The following is a 27,640-nucleotide window of genomic DNA, read 5'->3' as shown; positions in this document are numbered from 1 at the left end:
CACGCAATGTGGCCCCCGCAATGGCCACACCGCCTGCCCTCAGCACTCTCAGATCCAATGGACTCCCAATCCAATGCTACAGAGCCCTGGAAACCATGCTCACCAGATCCAGGACCTATGTTGCCACCCTAAAATGAAGTTGTAACTAGCCAAGGGAGGGAAGGTGGGACAGCCAAGCTAAAATGGCACTGGACGGTGCACAATGTGACCTTAAATAGGCCCACCCACCAATATGGGGCCTGGAAAGAGTGGAGGCACCATCTCCCAGGCCCCTACCACCAATAGGCTGCACTCAGGGGTCCGAGCCAGCCAATCAGGGCCTCTTCCCTTTTGCAATGCAAGCTGGGACATGTAGTCCTAGCACCTGGTGCAAAAGAGCCACCCTTTCCACCCCAGTCTTGCCAACACAAAGGTTGCTGGGGTGAGGCAGGCCTCCACAATTGCAGGACTAGGGTGCCTTCTGCCCCAGCAACAACACCAGCCCGGTAAGTCAAGCAGCATCATTTATCTTCCTTGCTAAAAAAAAAAAGCAAGTAAGTACATGTAAGTTGTTATTTGAAATTAGTTGCCCCCAAAATCTGGTAAAATCATGTGAGTTCTCTTTCTAAGTCTGCATCCACACTGCAAAAATAATGCAGTTTGACACCACTTTAACTTTCATGGCTCAGTGCTGTGGAACTCTGGGGACTGTAATTTTGTGAGACATTTAGCCTTCCCTGTTCAAGAACTCTGATGCCACAACGAGCTACAAGTCCCAGGATTCCATAACATTGTCCCATGGAAGTTAAATGGTGTCAAACGGCATTATTTCTGTAGTGCAGATGCAGCCTAACCCTAATTTTGTGCCCCATGCAAAGAACTAAGATTTCTCTTGCTGCTGAGGATTTTAAATTCCAAACAGCATATTAGCTATTTTGAGTTGAAATGAAGCAAACTGTAAAAGAGAGAGTGATGTGACTACTGTTAAAAAGCTAAACCCTTTATGCAACACAAGCCTAAACTATCTAAGGAACACCAGAACTAGCAATCGACAGGCTATCACTTCCATCTTTTTCACCATTGTCTGGGATGGTGGAGTTGCAGTCTCACAACATCTGAAGCACTAGGAGTTGCTGATCCCTAAACAGTTCATGTATAATCTTTATTTCCAAGATTGCAGTAGTGGGCAGTGTTCAGTTTTCACCAGCCCTGATTTCACAGGTCAAAAAGGCAGGAAGATGCTGAAACAGGCCAGAATTAGTTTCCTCTCCCTTCTCCACACATTCCAGATGGTGCAGCTGGGGGACGTGTGCTCCGATAAGAGGGCCTTTACATCTGGGGTCCCTCAAGGAGCCATTTTGTCCCCCATGCTATTTAACATTTACATGAAACCGCTGGGAGAGATCATCCAGAGACACGGGGCGCGGTGTTATCAGTACGCTGATGACACCAAATATGCTTCTCTGTGTCTCCGACTGATGCAGTGACCAGGGATGGCATCTCTCCTCTAGATGCCTGTCTGGAGTCAGTAATGGGCTGGATGAGGGAAAACAGACTCAGACTGAATCCAGAGAAAACGGAAGTGCTTGTGATAGGTTCCCCGGGCCCAGGGATGGAGATTTGTCCACCTGTCCTGAATGGGGTCACGCTTCCCCTGAAGGACTCTGTTCGCAGCCTGGGGGTGCTCCTGGACTCGTCGCTCCATCTCACATCTCAGGTGGATGCGACAATCAGGAGTACCTGTTATCAGCTTCGGTTGATACGCCAGCTGCGACCCTACCTGGGCCGGGGGGACCTTGAAACAGTGGTACATGCTCTGATAACCTCTCGGTTGGACTTCTGTAATGTGCTCTACATGGGGCAACCCTTGTACCAAACCCAGAAGCTTCAATTAGTGAAGAACATGGCAGTCAGGCTGGTCACTGGATGTTCCAGGTCCAGCCATATAACACCTGTTCTGCATGATCTACATTGGCTGCCTATTCGCTTCCGGGCGTAATACAAGGTGTTGGTTATAACCTATAAAGCCCTACATGGCTTGGGCCCAAGGTACTTGGAGGACCGCCTCTCCCCATATAATCCGCCCCGCACACTCAGGTCAGCCGGGAAGCAACTTTTGATGGTTCCACCTTCGAAATACTCTGCGACTGCACAGAGGGCGTTTTCAATCTCAGCCCCGCAGTCATGGAACTTGCTTCCCGAAGAGCTCCGCTCGACCCCCTTCCTTGACCTTTTTAGGAAGAGACTTAAAACCTTTCTCTTCGAACAAGCTTTCCCCCAGTTGTTGTAATGCTTCCCTCCCCCCCCCCCCCCCCACTTTGCACTTGCACTTTGGCTAGTTTTTGCATGGTTTTTAATTTGTGTTTTTAATTCTTGTTTTTAATGTTGAATTGTTGTATATTGATGTTTATACTTATCGTTTGTTGTTATTAAGATGTTGTAACCCACCTTGATCTCAAGGAAAGGCGGGCTATAAATAAATGATTTATTATTATTATTATTATTATTATTATTATTATTATTATTATTATTATTATTCTAGTATGGGAGACTACCAATGAATACCAGGGGCTGTAGGCTATATTTCAGAGGAAGAAACTGTCAAAACCACTTCTAAGGTATTCCTTGCATAAGAAAATTCTATGAAATTCATGGAGTTATATAAGTCGACAGGAGACTTGAATACACACACACAAGACAACAAAAATGTGCTTTATACAGTCATTCTATATAAGAGAGCAATTTAGGAGGAGTGGAAGCTATATAAACAGCTCCAGTACTAACTTTGAAGTCTTCACTCCCCTTATGTCCACTCATATGCAGTCCTCCTTGCCTGTGAGGAAACATGCTATCATGTTCCTATTTGTAGGACTCTACAAATAGTTTTTTTTTTCTCTTACAAATCTCATTTAGCCCTTTTAATGAATTGTCACAAAAGAAGTCCTGAACAAACCTCATAGTCAATCCTATGGTATTGGCATACTCTAAAAGAGCCTAAAGCATGGGGGTAGGAGCAGAGTTGTCCTCTCAACCAAAGTGTTGAGAACCAGCATGTTCTCACTCTGCTATAGAAACTTGAATCTTTAAATAAAACCAAAGTACCTCATACAGGAACAAAACTACTCCTGTGTACATACCTTCTCACATAGCTATTGGGAAAACTAAGGATGAAAATAATATTTGAAGATGTTTAAAAATGGGTTTCTTGCGAATTGGGAAACCCTGATGGGGAGAATCTTAGATAATTGAGAATCTCCACAGTTCAGAAACTCTATGGGGAAATGTTTGGAACTTTTTTCCTGCATAAAAGAGTATTTTCTGCATAGAAAACAACATTTCTGTTGAGGAGGCACAATAGCTGTGGTCAGGAATAACATGGAGAGGCTCTTCTGGCTTAGAGTCTTTCACCTTTGTTTCTGAGTTCCCTGCTCTCATGCTTGAGGCTAAAGGAATGTTCCCATCTGTAGGGGTCCGCATGGCCACCTGTTTTCCATGCTTCTTCTTGTCTCTGGGCGTCCCTGTGCCTGTTTTACTTGACACAAGACAGAAAAGACTGCTTTTTGTACAAAAAATGTTCTTTTCTTTATTTGCACAGACTCAGTCTCTAATTATGGAAAGTCTACAAAAACTGTTAAGTTTTCCATGACTTCGCACAATAAGGAGAAAAATGGTAAAATTATTCATTCTTGCCTACAAAAACAAAAATTATGAAGAATGTCATCCCTAGGGGGGAAAATTGGACAATGAATCTACCTAGGTCCTTCATGCTCATTTAAAAAAAATGGAAATTAATGGAAAGATCCTTTAACAACCAGATGATCAACCATCCCTGAGCTGCTTACAAGGCTGGTTTTTTGACAAGTGCAGACATCTGACCTGTGCTAGGCACTACTGAGTTCATCTTACTTAATGCTTCTCTCTCTTTCTTTTCTTCTTGTCAGAATAGCCTCTATATGAACTTAACCTTGCCTCACTTTTGTCATTTTCACCCTCAGTTGCTGGTTGAGCAAACCGTTATGCTAGTGAAAATGTCAAGTGCTGTTTTTCTTGGCAAACGTTAATCCTTTGAAAAGAAGGGGAGGGAGACCTGTTTCTACCACCCTCTCAAACACCAACAGCAGATAATGAAGAGGGTAAATGAGACAATAATAAGGTGTTGTCTTGATAAGTATATTTCTTTCCAGTGAGTAGGGATTACAATTTATCTCTGACCAAATGACTGCTTTTAGCCTCTTCATCTAAAATTATTGGCAAATTCCAGAAACCACTTTGAAAGAAGAGTTGATAGGAAAACTCTTTTTCAGTGCACTAAGACACCCCAAACTTTCCAATTTCTTTTTGCTAAGAATAACTGGGAAAGTCATTTGTCTATTCCATCCTGTTTCAAACACAAAAGAAATAAATAATAAAGGCTGCACAAAGAATCATATTTAAACTGTACATTTCCCCTTAAAATTTGCACAGCTTGGGAACATTTTTTGGACTGTGACCCCTAGAATCTGTAGTATTTGCATACTCTGCAAATTTCCACAATTGTGTACATTTTTTACTTGAGAACTACACCACAAAAGCCAGGGAAGTGCACAATCTGAAGGTTTCTGCAAAAGAGCAACCAAGATGATAAAAGGACTGGAAACCAAGGAGATTATCACACAAGGAAAAGGTTGGGAACGGAGTGCATCGCTACCATCCTTATTGCACAATCACATGAAGATTATCAGATGATGTCACACTTATCCTGTCATTATCCTGTCAATAAAGTGAAATTGACCTGTCATTTTTCAATAACAGACATTTCCATTAATGAAAACTGATGGGACAATTCTACTTCATTGACAAGATAATGATAGGATAAATGTGATGTGTGTGATAATCATTCAAGTAATTGTGCAAAAAGGACGGCATAAGGATGGGAGCGATCCACTTTGCTCCTGTCCATATCCTCCATGTTATAATCTTCCAAGCCTTTTGAGGCATGACTTAAGGAGCTGGGTAGGTTTAGCTTGGAGAGGCAGGGCCGGCTCACCCATATAGGCCACCTAGGCAGCTGCCTCGGGCGACAAAAGTTTAGGGGCAGTGCCGGGAATGGAGGCTGAGAGAGAGTGCACGCCAGGCCTGGCAATCCCTGGGGCACCACTCGCTCTCCTGGTTTTTGCTCTCTGCAGAGAGCAAAAAGCAGGTGAGCCAACAGGAGAGCGAAGGGCGCTTCACACTGCTTGGCTGCCAAGTGTGCACTGTCTGCATGCCATGCTCCTAAGCTGGCTGGAAGCCAGCTTTGTTGGTTGGTCTGTTTTGTCCCTAAGCTTGCTTTTTTCTCTCTGCAAGATCTTGTGTACATGTGCATACTTACATGCATGAGACTGCTTGTTCATCTTCTCACTTTATCATTTTAATTACTCTGCTTCACAGATCCAGTACTATCTCTCACATTTCCCAACAGGGTTAACTCATATCTAGGGTACTCCCAAACCTCTGATTCATTCATTCATTCATTCATTCATTTTACTGTATTTATTAATTAAGCGCTGCATCACAATAAAGTGAGATGAAAGGACATTCAGGAACCCTTAACTAGGAATCTGGAGAATCTTCTATGGTCTGCAACTTTATATGAACTAGTATAGTTTATATGAACTAATGTAATTTATAGAGCCAGCATGGCTTAGTGGTATGAGCATTGGTCTACAGCTCTGAAGATCAGAGTTCAGTTCCCCACTCAGCCATGAAAACCCCCTAGGTGACCTTGGGTGAGTCACATACTCTCAGCCCCAGAAAACCCTGTGATAGGTGTGCCTTAGAGTTGCCATAAGTCGGAAGTGATGTGAAGGCATTCGAACAATGAAAAGTATAACTGAGGTGAAATTAACATAATTTATATAAATAAGCATAATTTGTACATCCTGGACCAACAGGCAGATCATAAAGCAGTTCTCATGCAATTATAGAGCTGGAAGGAGCCACAAGGGCCAGCTAATCCAACCCCCTGCCAAACAGGAATACAAAACTAAAGTGCTCATTCAACATTTCTTTAAAAACTTCCAAAGATGGGGAGTCCACCACCCTAGAAGGCAATGTGTTTCACTATCAAATAGCTATTACAGTAAAAAAAAACATTCTTCTTGTTGTTTAGATGGAATCTGTTTCTTATCATTGAATCCATTGGTTTGTGTTCTAGTCTTTGGAGAAGCAGGAAACAAACTTGCTCCTTCTTCTATATGATATTCCTTCAGATGTTTAAGAATAACTATCATATAACCTCTCCACAGGACTGGCTGTAGGTATTTTGCCACCCTAGGCGAGAAATATTTTGGCGCCCCCTGAGAGCAAGAAGCAGGAGAACCAGGGGAGAGCAAAGGGTGCTTGGTGCACGCGCGAACAACCAGGCACCCTTCATTCTCCTGCCAGCTCTCTTGCTTCTTGCTCTCCTCAGAGAGCAAAAGACAGGAGACCCAGGGGAGAGTGAAGGGCGCCCTCCACTCCCTTGCTGGCTCTCCTGCTTTTTGCTCTCTGTGGAGAGCAAGAAGCAGGACAGCCAGCAAGAGGGTGAAGGGCACCCTTCGAAGAGCACCCTTCGCTCTCCCCTGGATCTCCTGTCTTTTGCTCTGTGAGGAGAGCAAGAAGCAGGAGATCCAGCAAGGGAGCGAAGGGCACCCTTCACTCTCCCCTTTTCCAACTCTTCTGACAGCTGCCAAGCTACTCTGACAATAGCGTATTTCCCCTCAGATCGAGGCAGTTTACTACAATGTGTCTAATACTGCTTGAATGCATAATGACTCTCTGTTAATGTAGGAGATTCATTCATGTTATCTGATACATTACATCACATTGTACATTGTACGACTGCATTACATAATTACAAACAAAAATGCAGGCATTACAATAATCTGTCACAGGTGTTCTTTGAGTAATTTGCCAGAAGGAAGATGTGTACCATTAAACTTCCTCCAATTGTAAAGCAAAAGGAAAATTGAGGGGGAGAGAGAGAGAGGTTTGTGCAGTTAGCTTGAAATTTAATTTCTTTTGAGGTACAGAGCACCGGTACCAGAAATATGACAACTCTTTAAGTCCATTGCCTTGTAGTCTTTAGCTTTCAATTTATGTCCATATTTCTTGATTTTATGTTGCATTTCAAAATAGAATGAATAGAATGAATAAATAAATCTATGGAGTTTATCATACCTGAGCGGAACCGCCATATTCCCACTGCCCCAGCATCATCCATCCGCGATGGAAGCCTCCTGGTGGGATTGCTCCTGGCGCTATTAAAGGGGAACGCTTCCGTTTTCTTCATGGAAGCGTTCTCATAATTGTTTTAAAAGGGGAGCCTTTTTAATAACGGATTAAATCATTATTTAACTGGGCCTATACATGATGGAAGCAGTGAGACACTTTTCAACAGACAGCCACTGCAACTGCAAGTTTGTAGCATAAGCTTTTGTAGACTTGAACCTGCTTCCTCAGATTCATGGGATAGAGTGGAAAGTCCAGATACAGACTTTCCACTATACCTCATACATCTGAGGAAGTAGACTCAAGTCTACGAAAGTCATGCTGCCAATCTTCCTTTGTATACTGATTTTCTTATGCATCTAGAATGGCATACAAAATAATAGCACTCAGAGATAAGTCCTCAGTAACTGAGAAACCCAAGTATTTACCATTTTGTTAGCATCTTTAGACATGCACATGTCTACATTCCTTTAAGTACACTTAAGCCTGGGCAAATCTCCTTTCAGTCATGGACTGATGAAGTAGCTTGGGAAAAGTTGTTATCTCTTAGCTTTGGGTTGCCTGTCTTTTAAAAGTGAGAAGCAATTATCCTTGTAAGAATGTTGGTGAAAGGATAAATAAGGGTCAATTCACATAACCCTTTGTACATAAACAAAATGCAATTTGACTCATTTGGTGTACAAAGTAAATACAGGAATCAAAGCTGCAACCCCACAATTAGTTATTAATGGTAGAACTGAATATCTTTGGGAAAGGTGATGGAATAGTTTACTTTTAATATATTTAAATGGATGAAGATCACCGTTTACATTATTTGGCTATTCTCTAGTTTGGTTAGAATATTAAATATAATATAAATATAGGTCAGTAAGACTTGGATTCAAAAAGTTTACTTGGTTGCCAAATTCTCAAAAGCTTTCTATACCTTTGGACTAATAAGCCAACTGACCTTAGTCTTTCTCTAATAGGGAATTTTACATTTCTAAAAGAGAATTTTTTTGATGAAATTCTTGTTTTTGCTACTCCATCTAAGAACAAAGGAAAACAAACATAGTGAAAAGATTACACTCAGTGGTCAAATGGGTGAATTTTAGATTCAGAGCCACAGTGTGTAGGTGAACCTTATCCAAAGGAAAACTGGAGTATTCCTGAACCAGTTCTTCATCACTGGATTCACACAGGCAGGCTGCATTCTGATGTGACCTCTGAACCACAAGCCATATGGTGGTACCTGGAAGTAAATTCTATTTAAATCAACTATGTTCTAGACAGATTCTGATTTTCTACTTATCTCCTATGTCTCAAAAACATATTTATCTACCATTGCAAAAAAGAAAAAGAAAAAAAGACAGTGTGTATGTGTATATGCCTTCAAGTCGCCTGTCACTTTATGGTGACCCCAGAGCTGATTTTGCCAGTTCCTTCCTCTGAAATGCAGCCTACAGTGTCTACCATTCATTGCGGGTCTCCCATCCTAGTAAGCAAGGGCTGACCTTGTTTAGCTTCCAAGATAAGGTGGGATCTACTGGCTTTTTAATAATAATAAATGATTTATTTATAGCCTGCCCAATCACAAGGAATCCGGATGGGTTACAGCAATAAAAATACATAAATATAAAATACATAAAAATAAAAATACACTCTTCTTCTTGAGCTAGCCCTGATGGAGATGGGCTAGCCTTTTCACTCCCTCCCAAGCCAGAAGATGACAGTTGCCTAACAAAATAACACTGCTTTAGATAAATGGAAAAATACCTTTTACTTTATAAGCAAAAGAATAACCTGAGAGTTTTGAGAGGTTTAAGTTATGGTTTCACCCAATCTTTGTACAACCCTTCATCTTACACGTTGACTCTGCACCATAAGAAAGAGAGATGGAGATGTTCTGAGAAAAGAGTGATGCAAATACTTCTGAGAAAAAAAACTGTGTACATGTCAACACCCCTTTCCCCCCCCCCTTTTTTTTTCTTCTCAGAGCAGGTCTCTTGAGGACAAAGTGAAAGAAATAGTCAAATGGAATATTTATGAGATATGGAATAAAGGGTAGCAGAAGAGAGGCTGATCAATTCAAGGATTCAGTTTTTAGGTGTTTTGCAAGTTCCCTTTTCTTCCATGTATCCAGAAAGACCTGTAGTTTTCCAACGTCCTTGTTACTGCCTTAAATGACATGCTGTGGATTGACCCCAAGTATAAATCAGGCAACAAGATACCACTAAAAAAGAATCTGAAAAAAATGTCTTTAAAAATATTGAATGTTAAAATGTTTCAGTGCATGTGTCAGAATCTCTCTCTCTTTTCAAGTCACGTCATGTGCTTCATGAGATCTAAAGTGATTTTTGCCCCCATGTAGATTCAAATAGGGTCTCATAAATCAACATTATTGTTGATTGAATTATATATTGTGAGATATATGGCCAGAATTCTGTTGGTGCACTACATGTGGGGGTCCACTTTTACCAGGGTTGTGCGAAGGGATCTTGTAGCACTTTTGAGACTAGGGGGATCATCACACGGGCTTTTATCCCATCATTTTCCCAACGGGATAAATGTGCATTTAGCTTCAAAGATGGGTCTTAACGCATTCTCCCATCTGTAGCCTGTCTGCAGCTTATCTGCAACCTGGGCTTATCTCGTGGCTTTTCAAAGATGGTAAAGTCCCATCCTTGAAAAGCCATGGGATAAGCCTGGGTTGTAGACAGGCTACAGATGGGCTGCACATGAGAGAATGTGGTAAGACCCATCTTTGAAGCTAAACACGTATTTATTCTGCCAGAAAAATGATGGCATAAAACCTATGCAATAAACTCCTAACTGAAAGAAAGAAGCCAGTAGCACGAGCTTTTGTAAACTTGAGTCTACTTCCTCAGATGCATGGGGTAGACTCAAAGGTGCTACAAGATCCCTTTGCATATTGATTGTCCAGACTAACATGGCTATGTCTGAATTCTACCAGCAGGGTCGTGCCATAATGGTGAGGGGAGGCTAACCAAAACTGCCACTTCCAAGCAGACTGTTTCTCCAGCCCTTCATTCTTTCATGCTACTGCACCCATGGACATTTCCCTCTCTGCCACAAATGTCTATCCTGCCATAGTCATGGCGAAATAGCATACCACTAGGACTACAGACAATATCTTTGTTAATTTCTTCTTTTTTCACACAATTTCTTCCCACTGGGTGACATTACAATAGTGTTTGAGCATTTTTTGAGATAAAAAAAAATCAGTTTGGGACTTTTCTGCAAACATTTCACAGAGTATTTATTTATTTATTTATGGCCAAAATACAGTCCAAGAAAGCTCAAAGGTTCAAACTATTTATAAATCAAGATGCAGAAATTTTGTCCATAAGAAATACTTTAACACTGAGATAACAAAACTTCCATGTTTGGACTGCCAAATTTACATTACCAGAAGAAAGAAATATTTGGTTTCAAATCATATCACATGCTTCTATACTCTATTTTCCTGCAGAGTAGGCTGGCTCAAGAGATCTAAGCTAAATAGATATTTTTAGCAAATCTACAAAATATGTAGCAAAGCAGAAGAGGAAGACAAGATTCTATATCTCCGTCACCAGATGCTCTTATTTTGAGAGGAGCAGGGGGATCATGATGCACCATCAAAAAAGCATGTTGGACTAGGTACAATGTCAAGTCACTTTGGATCCCTTCCTGGGAGAAAGGAGGCATAGAAATTAAATAAATAAGTAAGTAAGTAAGTAAGTAAGTAAGTAAGAAAATGTTGGTTGAGAATTGTGTTGACCAACTACTTCCCCATGTTTTCTTTTTCCTTACAGTTCTTGCTATACCCAGTTTGCCCCACCCTAAACTGCTCTGATGTAACATAAGGCAACTTTTAGCCCAAAGGATTCTGTAATAGACATCAGCTAATCTGTTGTGTTGTGAAAAAAACATCTTATCTCATCAGTAATGAGGCACATCATGCTTGCCGGGTGGTCATGTACCAGCCTGCATACCAATCACTAAGAACAAGCCTCTATTATTCAATTTTGCACCCCATGATTCCCATAAATAACTATCTTTGGCATAGTTTCCAAGTATCAAAACTACATGAAGCCAAACTGTTTAATCACATTAGCCCATACTGAAACTTCTGCTTTGACAGAGAAATGTCATTGCATCATGATTTGATACTAAACAATAAACAGTAAATACAATAAAAAGATAATTAGTTTGATAGCCTTCTATCCATAGACCATGGTTTCTAGATTTCCTTCTGTTACCCTTGGAATTAATCAATATATTCTGTGTCTTATTTACACAAATTATCCTGGCTATCTGAGAGTGTTCATTTATCAAAATAAATGTAGTGTTTGAACTGGCTATCTTTGATTATTGGCTGACCTGTGATCTTGCAGTATAGGAACATCTATTAAAGGCAGGGATTGCCACTGGACCAGCCTGTGATTTCTGAGCTCACACCCTCTATTCTCCTCACTGTAGTGCTCATCTGGAATATGTAGGACCACTTCTGTTATAGCTAACTAGCTGTATCCTGTCAAAGGCATGTTACAGACCGCCCAGAAGGGGCGGTCTGCCGCTGCCACCATTTGCAGGACGGAAAAGCCCCAGCATCCAAACCGTGAGGCTCCTCCGCACTGCAAATAAGGAGGGCCAAAATGGCGCTTCTCTTTATGGCGCGGATATGACGCCGTGAGGCACCAATGGCGCACTCACAGCGTCATATGCACTGCACGATGTGCGGACACAGTGCGTCCACTATGTAATATATGGCGCCCCCCGTGTGGAACGGGCGCCGTCATTTTGTATGGACTCGGTCCGTATTACGGTTAGGGGCGTCCGGAAGGGACGCCCCTTTCTAACCCTAATACGAACCCAGTCCGTACTTTATGCCCATCTGTAATAGGCCAAAGTTCACATAAAAACTGAAGAGGGCTTATCCAATGGGTTGCATGCATCAGTCAATTATTCTGTAAGAGCATAATTGTTAAGGTGGTTGTGCCGGTTAGATTTTTGGACTAGAACTTGACCAATCCAACTTCAAGCCCTGATTCAGTTGCAAAACACACTGAGTGATTCTGAGCTAATCAAATCTCTCTTGGTGTAATCTATTTTACAGGGTTGTTGTGTGTACAACAGAAAAATTAAAGTCATGTATGGAACCTTGAACTCATTGAAGGAAAGGCAGGATATACATGTAAGCTAATAAATAAAAAATAATTTGATCAGTGTATATCATGTCACATTTGTTGTTTTGTTGTTAACTGCTCTCAAGTCGATCTCGACTCATGGTGACCCTATGGATGAGACATCTCCAAGACCCACTGTTCTGCTTTATTCCTGCAACCCCATATCCATGACCTCCTTAAATAGAGTCCATCCATCTGGCATATGACCTTCCTCTCTTCCTCCCTCCCTCCATGTTTCCTAGCATCATTGTCTTTTCCCATGAGTCCTTACTTTCCATGATGTTTCCAAAGTATGACAGCCTCAGTTTGGTCATCTTGGCTTCCAGGGAAGTTTCCAGCTTGACCCATTTGTTTGCCCTTTTGGCTGTCCATGGGATCCTCAGCACTCTTCTCCAGCACCACATCTCAAATGCATTGATTTTCTTCCTATCATCTTTCTTAACTGTCCAGCTCTCATATACATACATGGTAATAGTGAATACAATGGCTTATATGATTCTAACTTTTGGACTGAGTTGTATATCTTTGCATTTTAGAATATTTTCTAGTTCTTTCATAGCCACCCTCCCTATTCTCAGTTTTCTTCTGATTTCCTGACTGCAGTCTGCATTTCTATCAATGTTTGATCCCAGGTATGGGAATTCTTTTACTATTTCAATTTCTTTATTGTCTAGGTTGAACTTGTGAAGGTCCTCAGTGGTCATTATTTTTGTTTTCTTTATGTTCAACATTAAGCCTGCCTTTGCACTTTCTACTTTGATTGTCCTTAGTGGGTGTTCCAGGTCTGGGTGATTTATTGCTAGTACTATGGTGTCCTCTGCAAATCTTAGATTGTTGAAATTCCTTCCTCCTATTTTCACTCCTCCTCCTTCTGTGTCCAAGCCTGATTTTCTTATAATATGTTCTGCATACAAGTTGAACAGATAGGGTGAAAGGATACAGCCCTGTTGACCCCTTTGCCAATTGGGAATTATTCTGTTTCTCCAACTCTGCCACATGCTTGTTCACAAAATTTCCTACTGTTTGGAAACAGTAACATAGAGGTGAGTCCCTATTTTCAGCAGACCAGAGCCACTTAAATGGTCATCTGTAGGGATCAAAAAGAAATTAGTTGGATTTGCATTTTGCTAGGAAAATATCTCCTGAGCCTGGGAATCTTGGAAATCCAAATATTTTTAATCCCTGCAATCTATACTGGTAGGAGGAAAATACATTCAAATTATCCATACGTTTGAAAAATGCACACAAGAATGTCAATGGAAAATGCATATAAAATGTATTCATTAAAAAGAGAATGCATACAAAAGATGCAGGAAGGGTTGATGGTGTAGATTTCACAATGCAACACAGAACTGGGAGCGAACAAGAATGCTGGTAGGATTTTTAGAAACACAATGAAAATGATAAAAGTTTTAAAATGTAAAAATAAAAAGGTGGTTTTTTAAAAAAATTCTGTGCTGTGCATTTTGGCCTTCCTTCCTAGGCTGTGCAGATACAGGATATGGTGGCCATTCCATTGCATAGTAGTGGTGTCTCTTCCCCACCGCTACCATACATGGTATATAGGATTGTTCAGTAAACATTACAACCACATGTTATATTTTTTAATAAAAAAGTCTTGGAAATAGAGCATAAAACTTCCTTCAGATTCTGTGAAACCTGGTCCTCCTTATAAAGGCTGCTGAATGAGCTGCCAAGGTTTTGCATGGGAAACTCATTACAGAATCAGATCATAGGAGGAAGCAGCTGATTATAATAAGTAAAAAAAAAAAGTTTTGTTTTCAGTCTAAAGAAAGGAGAATGCCTAGTTTAACAGCCCTTTTCAGCCTGGGTCAAACAATTAAATTTTTCTTACACTACCAAATTGTTTTGTGATATATCATGATAGTATGAGGCTTTTGAAACTTGCTCCTGGATTGCCAATTAAATGTACAGAAGATAAGGTGGTGCAACATATCATTTTTAATGAATGCAAGATTTTGGCCCTGATGGAACTGTTCTACAGACAGAAGTGAAAAGCTGAATGAATGCACATGTAATAAATGTGTAGAACCAATTCCATCACCAAATTAGTATTCTGAAAATGTGTGGTTCATGGAACTATGAAAAACATATTGTCTAGTAGGAAGAGTAAAAGTTTAGGGAAGAGGAAAGAAAAGTTTAGGGAAGAGAAATAGTACATAAATCTATAGGTAATGTAGTTGTTGATTAATCTAGATGGCTACTTTTCCCATGCTCCCTCAATAAAAGGTAAGTAAAATCACAATGACATATTTACTTATTACATCTGACAGTGAAGAAAGCAGATAGGAAGAAATCAGTTCATTTGAAATGTGGTGCTGAAGAACAGTGTGGAGAATACCAAGAAGACAAACAAATGGGTCCTTGAACAGATCAAGACTGAAATCTGCTTGGAAGCCAAGATGATTAAACTGAAGTTGTACTTTGGCCACATCATGAGAAGGCATGACTCATTAGAAAAGGCAATAATGCTAGGAAAGGTAAAAGAAGAGGGTAGTAAAAAGAGAGGAAGACTGCATACCAGATGGATAGACTCAGTCAAGAAGGTCACAAGCTTGAATTTGCAGGCCCGAAGCAGAGTGGTTGAGGATGGGGGGTCTTGGAGATGTCTCATCCACAGGGTTGCCATGAGCTGGTGTTGACTTGGGAGCAGTTAACAACAACAATGTGTTTGAGACATATGCAAGTTAGACTGGTGGGAGATTGATGACTGCCGATATGATGGATGCACTGTATTTAAATGAAGGTCTACTCTTTGGGGAAGTTAACATTTTGACTAAGAAAATTATTTCTTTGCAACCCTATTGGGGTTCAGACACTGCTCAGGGAATGCTCTAGGAGTAAAAATTGGTCAAAGCCTGAAATTCTCTCAACAACCATTATAGTTGGAATCCTGTTGGCTAGTCCCAAACAGAATAGACCAAGTGCTTGTCTAAACTGGGAGGAAACCCCATACTCACCCCATAACAGGTGTGACTTTGCCACATGACATTCCTCAGGCTTTGCAGGCAATGCAGGACTTTTCTCTGAAAATACGGAGAAAAAAGAATGGCATTTTTACCTCACATTCGCCTGAAGAATTCAGATTGGTGTGGTGAGGAGACAACTATGTAGCTGGAAATACTTCACACTACATGACACATGATCATTGTAGGGTTGTGCTTTTCTTTTGCATCACTCCAGCCAGGAGCCCTGGTGGCACAGTGGTTAAATATTTGCACTGCAGCCACTCATTCACAAACTGCAAGGTTGTGAGTTCAATACTAGCCAAGGGCTCAATCTCAACTCAGGCTTGCATCCTTCTGAGGCTGCTAAAATGAGTACCCAGCTTGTTGGAGGCAATTAACTTAAAAACATTGTAAACCACTTAGGGAGTGCTTAAGTGCACTGATAAGAAGTATAGAAATGTACTTGCTATTTTTTACTTGCTACAATCTCATCATAATGAGTATGGTATCATTGGGGTCACTGTGGACCTAGAAACTGTGCTGCAACTATGGAGTGAGTAAGGGATTTCTTGCTGGTGTATACAAACCCCTATTCAATCAATTGCTGAACAGTGAGACAGACAGATAAATCCAATTGATTTATTGACTCTACTCTAGTTGGAACTAACAATAGGATTTAGGCCTTTATTATGCAAAGGCCTAAATCCTATTGAGGGTCAGTACAGATGGCCCTAAAGGGGTGGCTTGACACTGCCTCTTTGATCACCAGACCGAGGCCAAAGCAACCACATGCCATGGCCCCAATCCGGTGTTTTTCTGGCCACCCTTTCTGACACAGTGGCACCTTTTCAGCACTCCTGCAGCATGCTGTGTATAAATGCCATGCTGCCGGAGTGCCACAATGCTGCCCACTGTCTGGGCAGGCAGCATGACACTGGCTTGGGGGCTGCATCAGGGCATGCATCATCTAAACGCCATGCCCCCGAGCCACCCCCAAGTCAGTGTATTATACCAGTGGCGTAAGTGCAACATGACTCATTCAAGCAGAATATAGATGAGATTCTCTCTTGGCCAATAAATGCTATCTATAAACTGCAGATAAGACTTCCATTTGAATTTTGCAACTCAGCAAAACAATTGTACCTCCCTTGGCTGTTTGAATCATTTCAATTTTAGTCATTCATACCCCCTGTGTTGACAATTATATGAATTAAAACTACTATGGAGGATATTAAAAACAGTTTGGCAGACTTCCACTTTGCAAACCCCATGGGCAGCACAACCTCATTTCAAACGTTTCTTCTCGGACCAGTGCCACAATATACACAGACATGCCTGACAGTCAATTTCAGGTTCTTTCATGTTGCGACTTAACAGTTTAATTACACTAAAGAGTTCCATACATGAAAGGAAATGCCACATGCATAGCACCAGGTTCAGGTAAAGCAGTATAATAGTCCTGATTATTGGAAGAATCACTGGTTTTGGAACATAACTTACTGATTGGGGAATTAAAACCTGAAATGATAAACTCTTAAGGATTACTCCAGATACATTAATTCCCTACACACTGAAATGGAAGACAGAATTTTCCAAGTTGCTTCAATTTTCTTTCCCCTAAGATTAATTAAATCTGCAATCAAACTTTTCGAAGAACAGAATTCATTGTGGGGCTTGAAGAATCCCTCAATGAACAAAGGAACTGTAGCCCTAATTTACAAGCCATGCCCTGAAGCAACAGTGCACAAAAGTAGTATGACGCCAACACAAATACAACCAATTATTCCTCTTATTGTAGTGATACTGTGTCAAGCATCCTGGAAAATTCCGTTTTTTCAGGATATCTGATATGCAATGGTAATGGAAAGAGAGTTTAACCTGCTGCCTCCATAGGGGCAGTTGCACAGTAAGAAATTTTGAAATAAAGGGCGTTATCATGATAATTCCATTAGCCATGACTCACAATGAGAGTAAAAAAGATAAATCCAAGCATCTGTTTTGATCTATATATTTTTAAAACACGCACACACATTTTCTAGAAGTTTTCATTGCCAACAAAATAAAGTCCTCTGTAAAGTTAATGGGTCTTGATAACTCAAGACCAAGCCACATACACAAAAGCATTATAAGCTGATGTTGATAGAAAAACCCTTCTAGTTTACTATGCTGACTGCAACTCAGAGGGCATGAGGAGTAACAAATGATGCCATAGTCATTGCTAACCAAGCAGTCTCAGGTCTTTGACCCTATCATCCCTTGCTCAAGTACATTCCTTCACAGGAGGCAGAATGGTGTATGTGGTGAGTAAATTAGTGTGGAAAAGAGCCCCAGATCCTGTAAGTTTCACCTGCATAGGTATACTGATGGCAGAAGTGAGCATGGTGGTGAGAAGAAAATGTCAAAGATAGATGTAGTAGTGAGGAAAGGAAAAAGTAGCATAAGTTACTGTACAGCCTCCCCAATTCCATATGGCTGTGGCTCCATGTACTTCCCCCTACCCAAAGCCAGGTAGTTCAGAAATAGGTGCTTTGAGCTGGCAGCCTCCTTCTCCCACTGCCTACAGAAGAGTGGAGACAGCAAAATCATGCAGGTTACAGTCCATTTCATGACCAGTATCTCCCTGTAGAATCCTAGATAGGGTTAGGAATTGTACTGTGGGTTGAATCCCAAGAATTATAATGCTCTCCTTGAAATTGAAAGTGAGCATTATGAAAAACAGCTACTGTAATGAAGCAGTGTGAGTATTAGATTTGGACTTCAAAATACCAGGGTTTGAATCCACACTCAACCATGGAAACCCACTGAGTGACCCTGGACAAGTGATGCTTTCTCAATCTAAGGGGAAGGCAAGGGTGAAAATCCACTGAAGAAATTTTGCCAAGAAAAAATCCCTGGGAAGATTGCCTTAAATTGGAGTCAGCTGGAAGGCACATAACAACAGTTATGGAACACCACATTTCATATTCCAAATTGCCGACTTCAATGACATTTCTCTAGTAATCAAAAGCCTAATTGTGAGGGAACCAACAACATGTAAGAGTGGTTTAGCATCACCGGTGTGAATGTAAAGATGTGACCAGGAATTTTGGGCCACAGTCCTATTCCAAAATTATGTGTAAATAGTTATGAATTAGGTGTAAACTAGTTGCCATGCATAAAAGTAGATATGTTTCTAACAAGAAAGATATATTCTGCCACTCAAGGCCAGCCTAGATAAGTGCCTAATATGAACTGAGATCCAGTTCTTCATAGTATATTTGAACTGTAAACTTTCTTGGACAAATCTCCTTTGTGAGATTGGGGTAATAGTCTCTTAATGCCAATTAAGACAGAGAGAGAGAGAGTTGTCTTTGCTGGGTGAAATAAGAAATACTTATGGAGATCCAGCTATTATTTTTCCATATAGAAAATACAAATTAAGGTTTTTAAATACACACACACACACACACACTGCACGTAAGATACAATGAGTGTACCCATTCATCCTAGCAAACATACCTATTCAAGAAATGTCTTGTGCAATTCATTTCTACATCTAAAGCCACACAATCATGCCGATGTCTTCTGTCATTTGTTTTATACCAGACAGTTCAAGAAGAATGGTGTGTGTATGTGTGTGCTTTATTGTTCCATACACATAACTTCTCAAAATACATTTCAGGGCAGTATTTTAGAAGTTATGATCCATGCACAGCCCTTGATCTAAGAGAAGAGCTCTTCTTGATCTCCATGAGAAATATGAGCACCAGCAGGAAACTCACTGGAGCACTGAACAGGCCTTTTCCATCTCTAATTTCCATGATTAAAGTGTAGGATCAAAGGCACTGTAAGGCTCTAAGTATAACCACATTCATAGAATGGACCAGGTTCAAGAACTAACACATTTTAGGAAGTGAGAGGAAAATGCCATTATAAATTTATTCAGGCACTAGCTCCTTTTCCCAGAATGGGGAGGAGGGAAGAGTGAGTCCTTTTCAGTCTTGTAGCCAGGTCCCCTCTGAGATGCTGAGCTGGCAAAACTTTTTATAGGATCTGGTGTACAAACTGTCATGTTTTTTCTGCAGTGTTGCTTTGCAGATGTGGGCTGGTTAACAATACTGTGCCAGAAGAGAGATGCTCATTCGTATTGATACTACTGCCTTGTAGCCAGCCTCCATTGGCTGATTCAGGGACAGACCAGATTTTGCAGTTTTACCAAGATCTGTGGGAGAAATTCATGAGATGATTCAAAGATTTCCTCATAGATAGTTCCAAATGACACACTCGGGCGGGTTACAAACTGCCACTTGGGACGTCCTTAGGACGTCCCAGTTTAAAAAAGGGGCGTCTCTTCCAGACGCCCCTACTCCTGTTACGGACTCTGTCCGTAACAAATGGCGGGGGCCGTTCCACATGGCCGCCGCCATCTTGATGTAACAGACGCTGTGCGTCCGCACATCGCGCGGCGCTAATGACGTCGCGAGTGCGCCATTGGCGCCTCACGGTGTCATTAGTGCACCACCAGAAGAAGCTCCATTTTGGAGCTTCTTTTTTGCTTTGTAAGGGAGCCGCGCGGTTTGGCTGAGGCGGCTCCCTCACGGAGCAAACAGCGGTGGCGGCAGACTGCCGCAAAGCGGCGGTTTGTAACCCTCCGAAGAGTACTTCTGAAATCATCACAATGGTGTAATAACCACATGTACAGTAGGCCCTCTGTATCCACAGATTCTTTAACCACAGTTTCAAGCATCCATGGTTTGAAAATATTCCCCAAAAATATAAATTCCAAACTGCAAACCTTAATCTTGCCATTTTATATAAGGGACACCAATTTATTATATTTAATGGGACTTAAGCATCCATGAATTTTGGTATCCATGGAGGATCCTGGCACCAACCCCCAATGGTTACAAAGGGCCTATTGTAGTGTAAAATATATGTACTGTATATGTGATTGTCTCCTACCTCCCTAAACAGAGGCCTGTATGCAGAATAATATGGTCTTCAAATATACTATGCAATACTGGTTTGGTTGCCTGTTCTCAGGGCCTGGTTCCTGTTCTTCAATCCTCAGGAAAAAAGAAACACTCTCAGGTCAAGAGTAATTTTGGATATTGTAGAATGAAATTGAGTAATTGTTTCAATAGTTTATTAGTTTATTGACTGTAACAGCTCAACCCCATTCAGTGCATACATACATTCATTATTCATTCATGGCATTGATCAATTTTTTCAAAATTTCATCACTTTCAAACTATCCACCAGTTTCAATCAATACAACTTGATAATTAATTCTTCTAGCTGTTCTTGTAATTATTATAATTCAACTTCTTTCAGTATTATGAATTCAAACAAATATGCCAAAAAAATAACAAATGTTTCACTTTTTATGATTTACATAATTTTTAACTTCCCTTCTACTATATTGTAACCTATAAATTTTTAAAGCTTAAAATGGCACTGTGGCAGCAAGTTGGGGGGTATGCTCAGCCCTCTCAACAACCCCCTGGTCTTCTGAGTCCCACATGGCCATGGCCATTTGCGACCTGGAAGGCAGCCCCCACCCCTAAGAGTGTACTACTCCACCACATAGCACCTCCTCTGTGTGTCACACGATTTGGTCCATACCACCGCAACTCCCCAATGACACCACTGGTTCATATTATCTTTGCACTGAATCACAGTGCTTATCTAAGAGCTCTATGAAATGCTATGTGGTATAGTGTGATGCATTCCTTGGACTTTGTGGTAACCACTAGACACACTGCTCTGGCATAAACAGATTATAACAATTGCAGTCATGTCCTAAAATATATAAACAGCAAATCAGATCTATTTTGGTTTCTTCAGCCACACATATTAATTCTATGTATAATCGTCCCCAGCTTTTTGAGTACCATAAAGTATGTAATTGTTGAAGAGACAAGAAATTATGAGACATTGTCATTTGATGGATTAAGTGGAATAAAAATGCTAGAGGCCAGATACCTACATATATACTTAAAATAATACACTGAAACCAAATAAATACAAGCAAAACTGGGATGGGTGGGTATGGAAACTTCTATTTGATGTGTGACACTTTGAAACAAGCTTTTATAAATCAATTGTACTGATATTTTACATCTCTAAAAATGAAAAGACAGACTGGATGGAATCTGCAAGAGAAAATGTGTGTATTGTTTGGAAATATTAGAAAACAGGTGTAGGGGTCACTGAAGAAAACAACAGATGTTCATTGCTATTAGATCCACTGTTCTTTATTTTACTTAATCTTTTCATTTATTGTTTACCATATCAAAACATTAGTTGGAAGGGTGTGTTTTTTACTCTACCCTATAAATACAGCCAACAATAAAATGAAACCATAAACTTTTAATAACCAATTTACTAACAGAAGCAAGAATCAGAACAAGTGGCTATGAAAGATGGAGGAAAGCCTGAATGCAAAAATTATTCAAGATAACGAGCTTGTATTTGATGCTGTGCTCAAGATCCCATGTAAAAAGAGCACCTGTTATTGTGGCTGTTGTTGTTATCAGCTAGTACTATATCACAGAGAGATTTGGGCACACAGAAGATGCGTCAGTACCATCTCTCATTTGCTCATTGACATACAGCTGGAAATTTAAATATCTTTGATCGAAACCAGTGTGTTTGAATTATAAGAAGCAGCATGGCAGGTAGGTAGGGGTGTGTGAGAGAAAAAGACAGACAGAGAGAGCATAAGAGATTTTCCTAATGTAAAGTAAGTGTACACATTGTGTAAAGGAACAAGGAAGAAAAGAAAGAGGACAAAAACAAAATCCATTAGAAATAAAGGGGGTAGCTGCACTTTCAAAATTACATGCAAGAATTTCCAGAGACAGAGAAGCGAAAGAGATTTAGAGGTCAACAAATATATCTATCACTTTCCCCCTATTTTATGGGTTCATATTATCAGTTTAAAACAGCTGTTATATATTGATAGAACAAAGGGAGGTTCCTTTCTGAAGGCAGTTAAATGACTTGAGTTCTGGTTGGCTTTTGCAGTCCATGAGATCAGGCACTAATTTTGCCAATATCCTGGATTCCTCATTCTCTCTCACTGCCATGTGTAGAACATCACATTTGTCTTACTGGATCAGACTAAAAGATTATTGACTCACTGAGTAAACTGGATGAAACTTTTTTTTTTCCTGCTGACAGAACTGCCTCCATCAGCACTGCTGGGGAGAGGGATAAATTCTGTCTTCCACACTGCAGGCTCTTGTTAGAGGTAGAAACTTTAGCATGCCTAGTGGTGTTCATGTCCTGTGTAGTGGTATTAGTCATATCCTCTCTCTCCCTGCAAGAATTAGCCTGCAGTTTGCTAATCTTCCATTTTTACTCTGCAGCTCGCTCACTCTCCTCCATGATTGAAGAGCCCATATTACTGAGTCTCTCATCTTGAAATCTTTAGCAGTAGTAGGTAAAACTACTTCATATGTTTTTACAAAAGAGTAAGCCTCCTATATTTATCTGTTTGACCCTATGTGTTGTGGTGATATGGGACTTGTTGTTGCTTACTTTCTGCTTGTAAATACTAATTAAAATCACAACAGCAGCAATTTTTATTGCATGATGACAAAGCCATAGCAAACAACAAAGTATTACAATGCAATAAACATAATAAGGTTAAACACATTGTATCTGTATACAGTACAATATTAAAACTGTATCATAAAACAGCAGAAAGATAACAATACCTAATTATTTTACTAATAATAACTAACAATAACTAATAATAACAATAACTAATTATTTTACTTGTAACAAGCATTACTATATCTTACATTTCCCAGCTTCTCTGCTATGACCTCAAAGTACATTGCAGAAGGTTGGAGAACATTCTGGAGCAGGTAGGCAATGGAGTAAGTTGTAGAGGAGGAAATAATTACCATATTTGGACTCAAGAAGGTTCCCCCGCCCCTGGTACGTATGACATACCCAAGATTGATCCTCTAGTAACTAATGTTTACAAAATCCAAATCTCAGAGGTAATTACTTGTATTTTACATATAGAATGTGAAATAATTTTAAAAAGAAGTCCCCTATCTGACTTAAGGTTTTACACAGACACACACACACACACACACACACACACACACAACCTTCTGGTATTATTACATTACTAAAAAAAACATAACATACTGTCTAAAGCATTATGTTGTGTTTCTGCAACAATACTTTTGCATCTTTGATGAATCAAAGGTCACAAACATTTATGTTCCACATCCAGGATGAAAGACAACTTATATGAGCCTAGTGACTGAGATGAAATTGAGACCCATCTTCTCTGACAAGTCCTTTGGTCAAAGAAAGGTGTCTCTTAGCATAAGATTGATGGCAGATGCCCTGTTCAGGCTTTTTGCATGGGGAAGAAATACAGTACTTATCTATGTAGAGAGCATGGGCAGCATGATCCACCTGATCTCAATGTCCCTGGCCCCTTTCTCACTGTACCTTATCATCCATATTACTGTGAGAGACAACATGAAAACTGAATAAGAGAGGACACTTATTTACATAAACCTACATAGGGTGACTTAGGGTGAGTATGCTAATTTATGTATATGCAGCATAATTCAGCATATGGTTATACATATGGTGATTTAGCAACTTCAAAGCTCCTAATCATCTTCCTTATAGTTCTTTAGCTTTAAAGCAGACTTATTTATTTATTTCATTTATATGCCACTGCGCCCTCCCTCCTCTCCAAGGTAGTTCACAGATAATTAGGCAGGACAGGTCTTCAAACAGAGGTCCATGAAAGTAAGTGCAACACTGATCATTATCATGGATTCGCAGGAGGAGAGGCCCTTCGAGGGCAGCTGGTAGTGGGCTTCCTTCATGAGCTCTTCCAAAGAGTCATGCCTTAAGAATTCAAGCAGCCTCAGTGAAAATCATGTCACCACTCCAAAAGTGATTTTGGATTTTGAACAAAAGGTTCTTCATCTAAGGAGTGTGTTAACACCAATAAGCCCATTACTGACCCTAAGGAGTGTGTTAACACCAATAAGCCCATTACTGACCCAAGGCAGGCATTCAGAGGTGAAATGCCATCCTTGGTCACTGCTTCAGATGAAAGAGGAAAGTAAACAAACCAACAATCCTGATTGTACTTCAATTTTGGAGAGTTCTACACTGGATATGGACTTCGAAAGTATTCAGCACATGGAAAAATCTTTGGAAGTAGCAGAAAACAACTTTGAACGTTTAAAGAATATGGAGAAGATCCTTCAATGTATGATGAGACAAGCAAGGTGGGGAGAATACAGGACTGCAGATATTATAAATATGAAGTTTGCACGCTTGACTGCTTCTTTAAATTCAAGGAAACAGAAACTAATGGCGGAGTTGGTAATGAACACCAATAACTATGTAACTGATCTGCATGGTATCAAAGCTTCAATTACAGCAAAAAAAAGCATTTTGGAAGGTACCATAAAGATAGCAAGGATGTTGAAATCAACGAGTAACTTAAAGTCTTGTGAAAGTTCAAATCAGATTTTCAGGATTCTGAGCATGACAATTGAGGAAGAAATCTTAAAACTAGATAATCTGGAAAAAAGAGGACTTTTAGGTTTTTACATGGATTGTGATTAGATTACTCATGTGTCGGAAAACATGGAGGAAATTTCCTGTAATGTCCCTAATGTGCCCCATCTTGTAAGCAATTTTCTAGAAGTGACCAATATGGAAAAGGATTTCAGAAACAGTGCTCTAACTCAAGAATATGTAACACGTCAAGCATTTGATGATGACACTTGTATAGTTCCTTCCCTTCAAAAATCTGATATGTGTCCTGAAGGAAGTTACACTGGGTTCCAAGAGAGGGCTCTGTTATCCATCCAGAAATGTGGTAGTGCTTTTCCAGAAACAGCATCCTTCCCAGATGTCACAATTGAAGATGATCAAGAAAAACCTACTGAATTAGTCAGCTATGTTCTAAATCCTTGCCATTTCTATGTTTGGAAAGTTTCACAAAAGAAAATTGCAGTTCGTTTGGAAAAAATTCTGAAGCTGTTTTGTAGTTATAAAAGTTCATCCCCTAGTGATGTTTTGGAACTCGGTACTAAAATCTTCATTGAAAGCAAAGAACATAGAATGTGGTGTTGTGCAGAAATAATTGAGCTAATTCCACTGCAGAATACAAATAAGGGAAAACCCTGTGGTCCAACTAAATACAAAATTTGTGATATTGCAATGATGAAAGTATTTCTTACAGATTTTGGGCATCCAGAAGTTTTAGTTGTTTCAAGAGTACCTAATGACGTCATTGTGAATCTAGAACAAGTCAATTTAGAATATACAATGACTGAAGATTTATATTTAGTTGTAAGGAAACCTGATTTATTGATTGGTACACAACTTAATGATATAAATAAGTTAGCATTGCAATGTTCCTTGAAGGACATCATTCCCAAACATTCAACTGAAGGTTGGGAGGAAAGAGCAAGGACAGAATTTCTAAGAATGGTAAATAACAAAGCTGTTTTAATGAAAGTGTTCAAAGAAGAAGGTGGCGTGCTTATTGTAGAACTGATGAAACCTCCAGGAAGCAAGACAAGTAGTGACATGCCAGTATCCTTCAGAGAAGTTTTGGTACATTTTGATTTAGCAAGATTTCACAATAAAGTTTGTGATCAGAGTGAAAATATTGAACCATTGCAGTACTGTCTGCCTATGATACCACAAGAAAATTCACCATTTCCCATTGTTGTTAGTCATATCAATAATCCTGGTGACTTTTACATTCAAGAGATGGAACAAGGCCCAGAATTTGTAGCATGTCAAAGCAAAATTGAGGAAGCATATATATGTGAAGATGAAGTTGGCTTGGAAATCCTCTGCCCAATACAAGGTCAAGCATGTGTAGCAAAATTTAAAGATGGAGTATGGTACAGAGCACAGGTAGTTGGATTGCCAGGCCATGAAGAAGTTGAAGTTAAATACATTGACTTAGGCAATACTACTAAAATAAAAGTGAATGAAATGCGTAAAAAAAAAAGATGAGTTTTTAGCTCCTCCAGCAATGGCAATCAAATGCAAGTTGGCTCATATTGCACCATGTAAAGGAACAGATGAATGGAGTAGTAAATCAAAGGACAGATTTGAAGAACTGACCAAAGATCAATCTGTGTTTTGCTTTGTTAATGAGAAATCTCAAGATAATGTACTGGTCGCTGAGCTCTATGATAGCATGAATGTATACCCTGAGGTGTCTTGTAGTGTTAACAGCATTTTGGTTAAAGAAGACTTGGTTTCTTACATAGAAAGTAGTATCAAAAGGACTACCAAGCCTCCTAATGAAGTATGGGATCTGTCTTTTGAAGAAATTTGCAAAACAAAGAAAAAGATATTAACATGTGGAAATCAAGACTTGTCACAGTTTGCAGATGTGGAATTAGTCTGTAACAAAGGATTGCAAGTGAGCATTAATCATATTATATCACCAAGCAGGATCTTTGTTCATATTATGTCATTAGAACCAATTCTGGAAAGTTTACAGGCGAGGATGACTGCTACTTACTCAGATTCTAAGAGTGAAAAAAATACCTGGACAGTTGATATGCATTGTGCTCTTACATAGAGGATCTGAATCAATGGCAAAGAGGCCAGATCAGCAGGATTGTTTTTGAAAACAGTGTTGAGGTAAATAAAGTCATAAAAATCAAAAGAAAGAAAGAAAGTGCAACGCTGTCTAACTGGGAAGCCAAATGAAGCAGGCTTCTTGAATGTACAGGAGGCTCTTTTTGCATTCAGTAAACAGAAGCAGAAACTCCCCTCAGATCTTCCTACTTAGTATTGGATGGCCAGCAACACTGAAGATGTGATTGGTACACACGGGGTCACTGGAGTTGAGTGCAGAGTTGAGTGATGTCCTATACCCCCTGCAAGGATTGGCACTGCTTATTCGGGAAATAAGTAGGGCTGAGTGGAATAGAATTTTCTTGAAATCTAAACATGTTCAACATGAAAAGGCAACAGAGATTTCTGTTTATTTTTCTCCAATGGCATAGAGGTGGAAAACACCCATGTAAACATGTAATTAGTTAGTGTATCACTGGCCACCATATAACTACCACAAAATATTCCTGCCTGGAATGCTGAACACAAGCTGGCTTTTAACCTTTCAGTCAGAAAAGGTGTGATGTGTGAAAGATATAGTAGGCCGTTTCAGATGTCTGAACACCATGAATAATCAGCATGTGGTTAGAGAATGCTCAATGACCTTCTGATCTAAAGATATAAAACCAAAGATCTGAAAAGAGTCAATGCATGTATAACATG

At 40.0% G+C, this 27,640-nt stretch overlaps 1 protein-coding gene and 1 long non-coding RNA gene across 2 annotated transcripts; both read left to right on the top strand.

Annotated features, from left to right (window-relative positions):
* Positions 1-391: 391 nt before the first annotated feature.
* On the top strand, positions 392-22,764 carry LOC121927677. Its single transcript, XR_006103298.1, has 3 exons — positions 392-485; positions 12,311-12,388; positions 22,702-22,764. It is a non-coding gene; the product is annotated as an uncharacterized LOC121927677 (long non-coding RNA).
* Positions 22,765-24,196: 1,432 nt separating this feature from the next.
* LOC121929124 (RING finger protein 17-like) lies at positions 24,197-27,070 on the top strand. The gene is given in 4 exon segments (XM_042464438.1): positions 24,197-24,349; positions 24,428-26,347; positions 26,349-26,928; positions 26,931-27,070. Coding segments are annotated over 4 exon segments (2,793 nt in total).
* Positions 27,071-27,640: the final 570 nt, after the last annotated feature.

The sequence above is a fragment of the Sceloporus undulatus genome, chromosome 4 (genome assembly GCF_019175285.1).
Source record: "Sceloporus undulatus isolate JIND9_A2432 ecotype Alabama chromosome 4, SceUnd_v1.1, whole genome shotgun sequence".
NCBI lineage: Eukaryota > Metazoa > Chordata > Lepidosauria > Squamata > Phrynosomatidae > Sceloporus > Sceloporus undulatus.
The sequence above is the reverse complement of the archived record's forward strand: the minus strand, read 5'-3'. Positions and strand labels throughout refer to the sequence as shown.